General features: G+C 40.2%; 1 protein-coding gene across 1 annotated transcript in view; it reads left to right on the forward strand.

Moving 5' to 3' along the window:
- Positions 1-15522, forward strand: part of lrrc7 (leucine rich repeat containing 7) — a 97359-nt gene that overhangs the window by 24939 nt on the left and 56898 nt on the right. The window contains exon 2 of the mRNA XM_050055949.1: positions 14005-14207. Coding sequence (XP_049911906.1) covers positions 14005-14207 — 203 coding nt within the window. The remainder of the gene's footprint in view (positions 1-14004; positions 14208-15522) is intronic.

Below are 15522 nucleotides of genomic sequence, written 5' to 3' on the forward strand. Positions count from 1 at the left end.
AATTGCGTGCAGTGATATTTACAAATGCATGCTTGGGGCCGCCCCTCGAGTTGGGCCATTTTCATTACTCATGGCCAGACCCTAAATCTTTCTAGATTTGGGTCTGGATTTCCAGGCTACATCCTGATGGCTTACTGGTTAAAATGCATACCATATAACAATCTGACGTGTGATTCCTGCTGTCATAAACTTCTCTCTCACCTACTTTCCTTTCTGTATTTATACTGTCAATCAATCCTTTAAAGACCAACAATCCACAACCCAAAGATACTAAGTTTACAATAGTATATTACAGAAAAATAACTGCAGTAACCCCAATATGTTTCTCTATGACAGCACGATTCTCTGTCACACTGCCTCTCTCTGTCTGGCTGCTTGTTTATTTCTCTTTTATTGCATCCTATTTATATGTCCCACTGTTTGTCTGTCTAACTTTCTGTTTGTCCTTTGTTGGTATTTGTCACTGAATGCAGTCCTAAACTTTTCCAGTCCAGAGTCACAGTGGGAGACATGTTTTCCAGGTCACTCTCTGGCTGGAGTCTCAGTTTAGGTAACACTGGTTTGACCCATTTGGTGCATTTGTGTATTTGTTCATTCGTGCATCTGAGCAGAATTGATTGCCACATTTTGGGTGCAGGTGAACTGTCAGCTGCTCTTGTGTTTTGTTGTGTCGGTCGATTGTTATTTTTAGTATCAGTGATGTAAGGGTCACTGAATTTTACAGACGTGCCACCTGGAGCCACTGTGGCAGGCAGATCGGACTGACTGCGAGTGTGAAAACGCCCCAAACCATGATTCAACAAGATTGCGTGATTCCTTGGGACTTTGCCCTCACCGCAAAAAAGAGAGCATTGGTCATTTCTTCAGATACTAAAATAACTCAGTAGCAAAGGTGAATGTGGCATTGCAATGTTATACATCTGCAAGAACTCAAGAGGTTGGAGGTGGATGGTTGGGCATACAGAGTGTGTGACCACTGCTTTGCTTCCTTCCAATGGACTCTTTGATGTGTCCTTGAAGGTGTAGTGTTTTCTAAACTTAACCAAATAGTACATACATTTAATCAGACCTTAACAAGTTGCAGCAGATCAAAAAAAAGGTATTCTGGGTGATTTGGAAGACACTGACAAACAACTATTTTTTGTTTAGTTTTGTTTAGTCTGATGCTGACGTCCAAGTTGTCCTCATTCACTCTCGCCACTTGCACGATGTTCCTGTATAACAAAAGTTAGGAAATAGATATAGTTGCTCCCTTAATTCACTGGCTTGCTGTTGAACAGTTGTATGGTCACACCTCCACCTCTTCTCACTCATCCGGTAGCTTTCTTGATAGCAAACATTGTGTAAATAAGCAGCCAATCACTTCCTGCAACAATTTATGACATAATGCCATGTTTATTTTTGTGTGTATCTGTGATCTTACGGGACATACAACTTCTTTACAATATTAATCTTCTCCTTCATATTTTTTAAAGACTGAGCTTCCTGTTCCACCACTGCATCAAATTTTCTTTGTCAGTTTTTCGGTAAATCACTACACAGCCTCCAGGCAAATGTCCTCATTTAGATGAAGCTGAAAAATATAGACTTTTGACTCATCCCTTTTTTCACATCACTGATCAGGCTGGTGTTGCCCACTTTGCTACAGTGCTTTGCGAGGCGATTCACCTGCATACCATAGGAAACTAACAAGGACTAACATGGCTTTGTGTTACGCTGTGTTAAGTTCAATTTAAGAGAGGGTCCAGGTCCAAATCCACCTGCATTCTGTGTGAAATATTCATGTTCTCCACATGTCTGTGTTGGTATCCGTCAGTGCTCCAAAGTGGGGCTGCAACTAAAGCCTCATTCACACTACACAACTTTTGCCCTGATTTTCTGCTCACCAACAGATTTTGGAGCTCCACAACAAAACCCCCAGATCAGAGGCAATTTGGCATTGGCTTGGCACTCGTAAATGGGTGCTCTATGCTATGTGTTAACTGTTCAAAAACACGAGCTGAGAGGCTCACTGATGCATTGCTGATGCTCTCAAGATATCTAACAGGCTTAGTAACTGGACCTGTCAGGGACTTTGTCGACAGGCTACAGCCAATGAGAGCGCAATACACAGGTTGAGGACAGAAACAAGCAGCACCATGGTGATTTCCAAGGTGTGTGTGTCTGTGTGCATATAGAGAAAGTGACAGAGAGAGGGGAAGAGACGTTTAACATACTTGGGATGCTGCTTTGTCATTTTTTTAATTTGATATTTTCTCATCATTGGCCCTGACCTCAGGTTGTGGTTCGACTTATTCGGGATTCCTCCTGGATAAAGATCTTGTAGCTAATGACCCACTGTCATTGGTCAGTCATGTAGTGTAAAAACCACAAAGACTTCAAGACACCCGATGACTAGACAGCAAGTGTAAACAGTACAGCAATCTGACGACTTGGAAAGTCATGTTGTGTGAACTTAGCTTGCCGAATGTTTTCATTATCAATTAATAATTTTTCACCAAAGAGTCAATTATTAAAAACATTGCTTGTGTTTTTTTGTCAGTCGACGAATGAACTCACTGACCGGTCATTGCAGCTCTAGTTGAAATACATGCAGGTTACATGAACTGGTTGCTAAATTGCCTTTACATGTGAATGTGAATGGTTCCATCTATGTCAAACCTATTATAGACTAGCGATCTGTCCACAGTGAACCTCACCTCTAATGGCTATGAATTTCCTTGTGACCTTGAACAGGAGAACTGGGTGTAGGTGATGGAGGAATTATTGGTCAAATGTTATTACATATATGTTGAACTGATTCCTTGGTACATTACTTTTATAGTTTTAGCAGCAGACACATTAAGAACACACAAACATGCACTGAAACCCTCCAAGTTCAATATTTGTTTATTGTCTTTATGTGCTTATTACTTGTTAATGTGATGTGTGGCTGGAAGATATCCCAGGTTGTGTTGGCTGTGAGGCTATAAATACACAAAATGTCAAACTGATTGTCCAACATCAATATCCATCATTCTCCCCCGAGATACACCTGTACTTCAAACCTCAGTGATCATTCCAGTGCATGCAAAATGAGTCCTGACAACATGAATAAAGTATATTTCTCCCAGATAGTAAACGCCTTGCTTTTCAAACAGGAAGTTTACTGTAGGAATGATTTAGGTCCTCGCTCAGAACAAAAGACTGATAACTGTGTGTTTGTATGCCTATGCTGGTTCAGGTAACTGCTGTAAGTGGTTATTTAATGAATGTAAAAAAGACAGAACAAGCTGTTCCTGGCTGCTAGTTAGCTAACTGCCTCCCACATACACAGTCTCTTTCTCACACACACTGACACACTGCTCAGGGATTTGCCTGACAATGTGAAGCACTGGGATGTGAAACAGGATCTTCCATTTTCTCTCACCGTCACCGTTCCAAAGTAATCATGAACTAAATGAGTCTGCGTGCAGCTGTTAATTCACTGGCTTATGTGTATGTGTGTGTGTGTGGGCATTTTAATGTGTGGCTGTGTTTCACATGTGCTTGTGCGTGACAGTGTGTGACTGTTTAATTGTGAAAGAGTGCAGAAGCCCGGGGTGAGTTCTGCAGAGTGCAGCATTCACACCTCTACCAAAAAAAAACCCATAGCCAAATAAAAATAAAGACACGGAGATGCTGTTCCAAATCTCTTATTCAGGTGCTATAAAGGTGTCTGATTTATTTGAGGCTATGTAAAGCGTCGCCAAATGTGGAGCGATCGCCCACTGAGTGCAGCATGTTCTGTTTTATGACAGAGAGAGAGAGTGTGTGTGAGTAAAAATACACCCAGCTCCTGGGAGACAGTCTCTATGGCAGCGGTTACTATGGTGATGGCAAGGCTGCACGTGAAGTGATGGCTGTCATGGGACCCTGGGGATTTCACCCTCTAGATCTGCTGGAGGAGCACACACACACACACACACACACACTCACACACACACACACACACACACACACACACACACACACACACACACACACACACACAAACTTTAATGAAGAGCAGATGGAAGAAAAGAGACCGCTTAAGGTGAAATTCAAGTCAATTTACTCAAGTACTGCATTTAATTATGATACTTTATACTTTACTGCATTTCAGGAGAGAAGTACTGTACTCTTTACACTTTTATATTTATATAGTTACAAGTTACTTTGCAGGTGGCACGGTGTTGCAGTGGTTAGCATTGTCACCTCACAGCAAGAGGGTTCCTGGTTCAAACCCAGGATGGGGGAGCCCCTCTGTGCGGAGTCTGCGTGTTCTCCCCGTGTCACTGTGGGCTTTTCTTCCTCCCACAGTCCAAAGACATGCAGGTTAATTGGTGACTTTAAATTGCCCGTAGGTGTGAACTTGAGTGTGAATGGTTGTCTGTCTCTATGTGTTAGCCCTGTGATAGTCTAGCAACCTGTCCAGGGTGTCCCCCGCCTCTCACCTAGTGTCAGCTGGGCTTTAGCACACCTGCGACCCCTAACAGGACAAGTGGTTATGGAAAATTAATGAATAAATGGTTACTTTCCATAATTTGCAGGTGAACTTTCAATTCAATGATTTTTTGATTCAGTGAAATATGTAAAACACCTGTTAGCAGCTTGTAGTACTCTCCTTCTCGTTGACTGTCCCTTCACTTCCCGGTCACTTTTCCTTCTATCTGAGCATTAACACAATGCGGGGAATAGTGGAATTAGAGTTTTTAATTAAAGTTCTCTTAACAACCATGAAAAAAAAAGCACCGAACTAAGTGACATGTTCCATCCATCTGTCTGTCTGTCTGTCTGTCTGTCTGTCTGTCTTTCTGTCTGCCTATCAATCTCCTTTGCTCCATGTTAGTACTGTGGACATTACAGCCCTACAAGAAGCTTAAATAGAGGGGGCAAAAACACAACTGAGAGTTGTAAGCCCCCTTAAGACCCCATGTGGCCCTAAAAGCATATAATCATCTTTTAAAACTAGATGCATTATTTAGTGAAAAAAAAAAATTCTAGGTCATCCTTGTCTGGATTTAAATCCTTATTATTTTCTTATAGAGAGTGGAAAAAAGCTTCCTGTGTTTTAATGTTTCAAACTGTTCTCAGTGCAAATCAACTTATTCGAGGAATATTCTAAAATAAAGTTTTATAATTTCAGTGTCTGAACCCAGTTTGTTTTTCCTTGTTTAAGATATGAGTACTCCTATGTCGAACATTTTGTTTATTTAGATTAAAATCTGGTTGAAATATTCATACTGCACCACAAAATGCATTCTTAAAAGACTAATTAGGATCAAGTTGTGAGTTAAATCCACCCAAACCAACTCGAGCAGAAATGCTGTTCACACATAAATGCAGCAGTTACAATTATCCTATGGTAAGTGTGACTATTGACATAATAAGTACTACTTTTACTTGTAAGTGGACATTGTGATGTTATTTTTACTTAAAGGAATATTTCACCCACAAAATGACCATTTATAAATTAAGTAGTCATGCCATGTTACCTTGAATTTGTGACGAAAACTTAAATTTTCTCCAGGTTTTCTCGCATGCCTCCATATAAAATGGCAAACATATTGATTTATTGATTGATAGGGGACCATGTAAAGAACCTAAGTATTGTAGTCTGGCTTTGAATGGAGCATAGAGAAGTTTCCCTTTCAGTTCAGTTTTAAATACTAAGGTTTTAACAAAAATGCATTTGTTTGGGAAGCACTGCATACGACCGGATAAATGAGACTTGGATCATACTGCATGAGTTGTGTGAGAATTTGTAAAAGGGTGTTAAGATAAAGCTCTGCTGTTGTTAAACGTGGTCCCCAATCAGTCAACCAATCGATATGTTTGCTGTTATCCATGGAGGCATGCGAGAAAAACAAAGTTCTCTTCACAAGATAACACAACATGACTACTTGATTTACAAATGGTTATTTTGTGGGTGAAGTATTCCTTTAAATTAAAGATCTGAATACATTTTCCACCTCTGCTTGCTTTGTGTAAACATGTGCACATATGTGGGTGCTACGTGTGTGCGTATAGTGTGTGTGGGCGGATGTGCGTAAACAGTTCTTGTAAAATTTCTCACTATTAACATCTTTGTTTCTTTAATGTGATTATCATTGTACTGATATGATCAAAGCTAAATCATTTAAGTGTGTGTGTGTGTGTGTGTGTGTGTGTGTATAGTGTGTGTGTTGGGAGCTTACACATGTAGCGTTGCCTCTGCAGAGTCAGTCTGCTCTGCTCTGTCATGCTGTTTCCATAGCAGCAGCGAGAGCCAACACAGCCAACCACGCTCACTTCCTAGTTTCACCCTATTGGTGCCGGCTTGCTCCGACTCTCTTCCTACTTTTCTTTTTTTTTTTGTGGCTATCTGAGAGTCTGAGCAGGACTGGATACACTTCAGTGTCCCCCTTAAATTCATTCATTCAGACAAGGTCAACCACAGCAACAGAAACACAAAAGAAAAGCAAAGATTTTCAAAGTTAGGTCCATCTTCCTCCACAAAATGTGTGTCCATGCACAAACATGAGGATATGGATTTTTTAATGCCCAAATGCAGGTATATTGTGTCCTATTGGTCATCTTGTAGGATCTTTCTCATAGGTGACACTCTACATCCTCTCTGTACTGTGCATCTTTGTTCATATTGTGGATTCTTCCTGGTGTGAAATGGGTCTCTAGAGAGGTGTCTGTGTCATGAGGGTGACTGCCCACAGTCGGCACTCATCCCTGCCCACGTAAACAAGCTCCCATTTGTTCCTAATATTTGTCATTGTCCCTGCTGTTGTTGCCTAATTCTAATGGGTAACATCAGCTCTGCTCTCGTTTTCTCTGCTCTCTTGACAAAAAAGCTGTTATTTTTAGTCTCGTCTGTCTTTGCATGCTTAAGCTGTTACATCAATAGACTGTGAGCGCATAATCAAGCGGCTGCAGCATCAGTAGCTCATAAAAACAGATTGTTTAGCAGACTGCGTGCTGATATTTATACTATCGATTTTGCCAAATCGTTAACCGCAATACTCCTCAGTGCTTTTTCACTGGGTCATTTTGGAGGTCTTAAAAGACACTCTGTAATTGTTCAAAGTTACAGAGAAGACTTTATGACTGAGCTTATGTAAGAAAAAAGAAAAAAAGATCAAGCAAAACCATATAATGAAATAAAAAGAAAAGACAGGTGCTATAGGAGAGAAAATTAAAAGCTTACAACACACTTTAACCTCCTTTAATGTATCGTAGAGATCTAGCAAAAGGTCATATCAGCTCTGGTCAGTGTTGCTGGTTTCAGAGCATTATACTGGGCCATCTGCCTCTTGGCTGGAATGTCAAGCGGCTGATTAGAGGATGCAGCAAGCATTAAACCGATTTCACACCTTTGGCAGTCATGTCGCTTTCAGCCAAGTTAGCACACAGACTGCCTGCTTACTCAGCCAATGAGAAGACCCTTGATTCTACTTCTGCTGTGTAACTATGACGAAGCGTGTTATCTGGCGTGTGTCCTTTGCTGATTGGACGGCCCACTGCAACCACCTCAACACCTAAGAGGAGATTTTAGCCAGTCTGACAGCCACCAGAGGTCTATAACATGCACCACATATACAACAGTGGCATGTATTATTATCATTATATAAAGTAATGTCCTGTGTCACATAGTTTCTGTTGCTTTGTTCAACCATCACTGGTGCAGAGGATCTTGGATGTCTTCACCTGTAAATACATGTGTTGCCTCAGGCCTGGGAACTGTTGACACAGTGTTAACTGTAGATGGTGAGGCTGCTGCATCCATATCTACTGTAGTCCAAGTTATATAAAAATATTTAGTTTTTGTTTTTTTGACCATCTTCAATTGGCAAAGCAAAAAACCAAAAAACCAATGTGTTTTAGGTAGGGATGAATGTATTAAATTAATCAACATATCCTTATACAAGAGCAATGTCTCTTTCCAGACATCATGACCCGGTTAATCAAGATAATCCACAGAGCTTGTCATGAGCCATGCAGAGGGACGTTTTCCTGCTTTTCTACTGCAATGATTAGAAACATTCAAGGAATAAATTCAGTCTACATGACAGTACAGGTGGTGGGTATCTACTGGTTTAAGCACCGAAAAGATATCGTAACTTGTAAGACATTAAATTAGTGTCCTGTTGTTGCATTCAGGGGCTATCATCTGCTGTATCTGGAGGCCACTGATGTTTTTTTCACTGTATTTAGGCCGATATATAGACTAGATAGTACAGGTGTTGTGTGATATCTAAAGTATTGATGCCCAATGAATGACATTGCCTGGGCCTACTTAATGTTAAGTTACGTACTTACAATAAAGTTACAGAGGTTAGGTTGAGGCAAGTTAAGTTAAGTAGGTTAGGTTTAGGTAAAGAAACATGGTGACAGGTACCATAGTACCTTAAACGGACTCAAAGTTCACTCTGTTTCTCACCCCTGTGAGAAAGTCCTGTGTTGTTTGACCCATTCACCACCCCAACCTAACTCCTTACACGCACATTCGGTCTCAGAACTACCTCCTTCTTTACTCCAGTCAGCACATTGGTCACATGATCCAGCCTTTCTGATTACGTGGGTCATGATTAGATGCGTCATATTGGAATTGTTGTGACTTTTTTTAGGTATACATACGAACAGTGCATGAGGACAGCCAGAATGAATCATTATACGGCATCTCAGCAGGTGGGGCAAAGTGGCAACAGGGTTCAAAACAACAACCAATAAATCAGCAGCATGTAAACAAAATTTAAACACTTCATAATTTGATACCTTTTATACCAAGGTGATCCTGTAATCCTTTGTAATACAAATAATAAAATTGCACGAATCTCAGATATTTCCCAAATGTTTTCAGCTATCATTCTTCTTGGGTCACACAGAGTGTTGTGTGCCTGATGCGCGATTTTGTCAGCTCGCATTGGGTCATTGGTAGCCCCGTCACTTTCTGGAGACGATAGCAAGAAAAATGTTTTAAAAAAGGCTAAAAATATGTTTATTAATCTTTATCTTAACCTCAAGATTAAATTTACAGGAAAACCCACGCTAACCGTTTCTCCAAACCAAGATGATTTTTCTTTTTTTTGGTGATCATCGATTTACAAAGATACACTTAGATTTTTGCTCCCTGTACTGCTGGCACAGCTGCAAGTACAGCAAGACTTCCCTCAAGGTTTTCAAATGACCTTTACCTGGCTGTTGATATATTCTCAAATTGACCATCACAATGTTATAGTGGAAAATATTTACATCTAAATAGTGTTAAGATATGCATAAAATAGACATTTAGGTGGACTAAATTATGCCCAACAACAGAAATCTGCTCAGGTGGAGGGTCTGTATTCTGTATCCAATGTAGTGGCCTGTCTTGCATCAATAATGTTAGATGCCAAACCCAAACGGGCTTACAAGGCAGACTGTCAGTTTCCATGTAGCCTAAATAAGTGTGAAACCAAATATACAAGTTATAGGAAAACATGAATATTCTGTACTTGTCTATTATTCAGTGTAGCTTGCCCGTTTTTTAAGCGTTACAAATAGAACTGGCTCATACATTGCCACTCAGTCCAATTTCTCATTTTCATCAAAATGAAATAATTCAGCACTTTTGTTCTGCTTTCCTACAAATGTGCATGCAGGTTATCGGTATGAACGTACATTCAGTGCACGGGCTGAGACGGCACAATCACAGAGCTCGCTTAAGCTTGCATTGCTATGTCCTGCAAAACCACGCCCAACCGGGTATAAACCTCTTTTAGGGAGTCCAAATACAAGATATACAAAATGAAATAAAATTAACCATGTTTTCATTTTTAATACAAAACACAATATTTACTCTACATTTACTAGTCTCCCTATAGAACCTGATCTATTCATTTCACTCCAAAACTTTTGGGGATCATGACTGTGTAGATGAACAGTGCATGAAGAGAGACTTCGGTCACAATTGCCTTTCAGTGCATGCAAAATTTTATCAAATTAGTTTGGACTTCTTATTAAATTCTTACACACACACACACACACACACACACACACACACAAACACACACACACATTTCTTACATGTGTAGCATGTAGCTTGGTCTTGCTGCAGCAGTAAAGAAAATTTTAAAAGATATATTTTGGGGCTTTTTTGCCTTTAATCGATAGGACAGTTTATTAGCATCAGAGGGGAAAGAGAGAGAGTATGACATGCAGCTAAGGGCCAAGGGATTGGAATCGAGCCCGTGGCGGCTGTGGCAAGAACAAGACTTTTGTACATGGAGTGCCTGCTCTACCAGGTGAGCTAATGGGTGCCTCAGAATTTGCTATTTAAGAAATTTAATGTACACCGAAAAAAATGGTAATGAATTGAGATATAATACATTGGCACATACAAATGATGAGATCATGAAATTAAAATGTCCGTACTGCCCACCTAGAGTTTTAGTCCTTGGACTTTTTCAGTCTTTTTCTTTTTTTTTTCTGACTTGGCAGTCCAGCCCATTGACATTGCATTGAGATACAGATTGATAGGGAAAAGGACAACATGGTACATGCTTAAGATTTTTTTTACACTTGTCTGAGCTGTGTAATCCTCATTGTTGAAATCCCTCCCATCCCTCAGTAGCTAAACAAACTCATTGTTACCTCTTAGCTCTAAACATGAGGGGTTGGACAAGAACCACTGGTCCAAGGTGTGAGCTCCATGAAAAGCGCTGACTGCTGCTGGGTTTACACATACTGTAGACAAACAGTAAACCTTGGCTGGCCTCATTACACCCGCTTTGAGCATGGCTGTGGATAAGGATGTATTGATTTTAATGGTCCAACCCTTTTCAGATAAACAGTCCTGGAGGATCGGCTGTCTTTTTTTAAATCAGATTTCACTGGCCTTGAGAAGATAACATAGTGTCCTCACAGTGCTCAAGATCACTCTGTCTATCTTCCCAATTCATCTGGTCACAGTGTGCTGGACATGTGTGTGTTTATAGACAGATAAAGCTGCAGGCCTTATCTCCGAGCCTCCTGGTCTCCCTCTCTCTGCTCTCTACACCTCCTCATTTTCATGTTCTCTCCCTCCTTTTCTCCCCCTTGCTCCCCTCCCTCCTTTCACTCCCCACTGTCTCTTCAGCTTTGCTCCTCATCACCTCCCCTTGTCCTCTTACTCTATTTCTCCTCATCACAGCTGGTTTTAGCTCATCCAGATCAAACAGGAAATTGAGGCGGCTGTCAAGATAACTGAAAATTCACTCTTTGTTCTATTTGAAAGGCTGGCATTAATTTTTATTTGTCAGTAGATTGAGTGTAATATAAGCGTTTGGGTTTGAAATGATAAAGCTGAATGATAAATCCTCACTCAAGGATTTTAATACCCGTGGTTAGCCTACTCATGCCATTCAGCCGCTGGCTTTTTAAATGGAGTCGTGTAATGGAGTGACGGAGTGATGTTGTCGCAGAATTACAAAGGATTCAGTCTAATTATATGGCTCTGGCTTGTTGTTTGAAGAGGGTGAAGTGTGTGTGTGTGTGTGTGTGTGTGTGTGTCTGACAGTAAAAGTTTAGTCTCAGCCTGTTGTAAACTGGGTAACTGCTGGTTGGCGAGTGATGGTTGTGTTACCCATCTGCCCTATTTTACACCTGCCTGGCAGTCATTTAAACGCATTAACAGCAAAGTTGATCTGAAGCTTATATGAAGCTTCAGCAGTCTGAGTTTGAGAAATTAACTGGGTTTCTTCCAAAGTTACTGCCTTTTTTGTGCAAAATTCCCTCTTTTTATTTCCACCTGCTTCTTTGTTGAACTGAAGTGGAGGGATAATCACACAAACGGGGAATTTTGTACTTAAAGTCTGCAACTTAGGGGGAAAATCCCATTTAATTTCACTGACTAAGTTTTCTGAAGCCTCAAATTAACTTTAACTTAACCTTGGAAGGCTTTTTTGCACAGAGCACTGCAGATTTGTCCTTTGTGTCTTCCATACAAACTGCATTAATATGGAATCTCTTTACAACCAGTCTGAACAATTAAAGCAACCAATGCATTGGCTTTTTGATCAGGGAACCACGGTGACACTAAATTTCGCATTGGCCTACAAAAAGATATATCATTCCTGCAGTACTCTAATGCTTTCTGTTTTCCTTCCACTGTTACTTTTTTCCACAGTCACCCAAAAATTAAAACAAAAAACACTATGGATTGTTGGATTATGCACTTTCTTTGTGCCGTAAAATGAGACTTTATTTTCCCAGGAGATTGTACTGGGTGGCAGGCAGATTTTCATGGTGAAAGCGAGGCTTAAAGGGTACCAGTCTAAACACAGATGGTGTCAGTCTATAGCCATTGCATTGTGCAATAAACATTTACTCCATAATGATAAGTTAAAGCAAGAGGACTTGTCGCTTTCCACTTTAAGACCGAGTTAAATATATATTGTATTACTACACATATCGGTATCTAAATGACATATAGCATTATCCTCTCCCTCTCTATGCATGCAAGTACACAGTTATGCAGCAAGCTTAACAAGCTTACGACAAAAGTTGAAGAAAGAAGAAGTTGGAGTTTTAAGTAGGGCTGCCCTTGACTAAGAATTTTCCTAGTTGACCACTAGTCGCCATTTAGGGCCATTAGTCAACTAGTCTGCTGCATGTTTACGATATTAATGTAATTATTATATTATATATTTTGCGCGGGGCAACACAATGATTTGAGTTCAAGGTGTGAGAAAGAATAGTATCAGTAACATTGTTAACACTGTGCTACATTACAGAGAAATACAAAACCGTACTAATGAACCTTCATTAATATTTTTTATTATTATTATAATTTTTTTACAAGTGCGCTTCACACACTGAGCTAGCTGCCTGTTAAATACATTGTTGGCAAAGCAGTAATGATTGTGCTAAGTGGCTAATGGGCATGTAGCTACTTCCATGTTTCAGATGATGCTTTGGAGTCGACGAATGATAGGCAAATGTTTGCCTGCAGAGTTTACATATCACCTTGGGTTTGTCCTTCACCTTCTCAAAATAATCCCACACTCTGGATTTCCTGTCCGACATGTTATTAACTAGCCTGCGTGATAATAGTGACTACTGTCAGGCTGCAGAGCGTGGTCACTTCCTGTGTCTGCCCTTTCAAATTAAATTCCCCCATAAGCAACCATTGAAATCTTGCCAACTAATAACTTTTCTGGCCGACCAACGTTTAGTCGACTATAAGGGGGCAGCCCTAGTTTGAAGTTTGTCACAGAGGCAATTATGAAACTAAAACAGTATTGGACAACACACTCAAAAAGATGAGATCCTATGAACAAGAGTCAGACCAAAGATAAGTTGAGTAATTTGACTATTTGAAGCTGAAAATCGTTGATTAAAGAGGTGTTTGCTCACTCCATCCATTCATTATCTTTATTATCCTCTGCTGGGTTGTGGAGGGCTGCAGTTTATAATGGGCAGGAGACAGAGTCCACGTGGACAGGTGGCCAGTATATCACAGGGCTGCTTGACCACTCATACTGTAGATGATAAGACTCCACTGATAAGCTGATGGGCTGATCTAAGTGACAATGTAATACTGATGCCATGTGAATACTGTCATTTCTACACCCTCAGACTTACATTAACACTTACACATTTTTGCTGTAGATGTTCCTCTTGAAAAACAGGTTCTCTTTGCATGTATTTATTTATTTATTGCATTACTCATCAAAAGCAATGAAATCTGTCACCATTATTGAATTCAGCTCACATGGTTGTTATAATAAATTATTTTAAAACATTTAGGAGAAAATCCCACACATGAATTTTAACAAAGACGCCACAATAGATTATCTCTGAAGTAAAATAATTGATGCAAGTTGGATTTAGACTGACCATTGGTGCCGTCTAACCAACAATGTACTATACGGGGACACAATGAAATAAATAAAGACTGTGAAGATATTATAAACGTATTGATTTTCATGAGTCGTGCACCCTCTGAAACAAATCTAACAACACCTCCCTTCTCTCCTCTTCTTGCTTCTACAGTGCAGTGTCTGGAAATGACCACTAAGCGGAAGCTGATTGGCCGGCTGGTGCCGTGCCGTTGTTTCCGTGGCGAAGAGGAAGTGATCTCAGTGTTGGATTACTCCCACTGCAGCCTGCAGCAGGTCCCCAAGGAAATCTTCAGCTTCGAGAGAACTCTGGAGGAGCTCTACCTCGACGCCAACCAGATTGAGGAACTACCCAAGGTAACTCCGAACCACATGTCAACCCCTTTAACCCTTGCCAAGCAAAACCTAAATGTGATCCTTGCAAATTCCTGGCCTCATGGAGACTAGCAATAAGTTATGAAATTAAAAATAATCTTTTTTCATAAACTGCTTTTCAAAATAGAGTAACCAAGTGCTTAACATGTCAACAATAAAACAGACAAGACATGAAACCAACAACTTTCAAAAGAACTGATTAAAACATTTTGGTATATAAAAACTAAGGAAATAAAAGACAGCTTAAATGAACTTAAGACTCAAGTAAAATCAGGAATGGCTCTCTGATAAAAGTTTAAGAAGAGACTTAAAAGAGATCACTGACTCTGCCAACCTGATTTCCTCAGATTGCTCCAGAGCCTCGGGCCCTGACAGCAAACGCTCTGTCCCTTTTAGTTTTCAGCCAGGCCTCTGGTGCAGACAAAAGACCTCTGCCGAAGGACCACAAAGTACATTCTGGTGTGTACGGTACTAAGAGGTCAGTGGATCGATTCTTTTTACAGTATCGGTTTCCTCAAGGTGATACATGTAAATGTACTGAACCTTTCAAGTTCTGATACCTCTTGCAAAATATAGTATCGGTTTCTCTGTGACACTCTGTTGCAGTGTATGCATGTTCAAGAGCTAATGCTGCCCGCCCCTAAAAAGTTCTCTTTAATGCTTTACCAGTCATCATGTTTACATTAATAAAAAATATAATAACCATTTAATGCATTGATTCAGCATCTCATTTGTATGTAGGTGGGCGATGTAAGCTCAATACAATGTTACAAAAATGTCACTGACCAATGGTCTGTCAAGTAGCAGACGTCCTACTTCGCGAACGGTTCTTTTGGTCTCGTTCAGTGAGTGTAGCTGTCAGGCTGTCTTGACTTGAGTCCAGTTCATTCACTTTTTGTTAACTCACAGTAGAAGGAACCGTGAGCAGTATCCTACAATAACAGAGTAGGCAAGTAGGGACAGTTGGAGATTCGTGAGCACGTTATTTGACAGGCTGATTTGACAAGATTTGTTTCTTCATTTTCACCCGTCATTTATGAAGACCTACACGTGGACCAATATGCATTGCACCTTCTTATGGCCGCGATCACTTTAATTAAAATATACTGTTTGCTCCACACCTTGTTCTGGGGAGCTGTGACGTACGTTTTATTTTTTCATATGTTGGTGGAAAGCACAGCAAATATGCATTTTTTCACTTAAACGATGCAGAAAGTGTAAATATGACATATATTTTATTGCTTTGTGGTATTTGACAAAGGTCGATCTCTGTTCTTTTAGAATGTTGATGTGAACA

The sequence above is a fragment of the Epinephelus moara genome, chromosome 10, assembly GCF_006386435.1.
Source record: "Epinephelus moara isolate mb chromosome 10, YSFRI_EMoa_1.0, whole genome shotgun sequence".
In the NCBI taxonomy this organism is placed as follows: Eukaryota; Metazoa; Chordata; class Actinopteri; order Perciformes; family Serranidae; genus Epinephelus; species Epinephelus moara.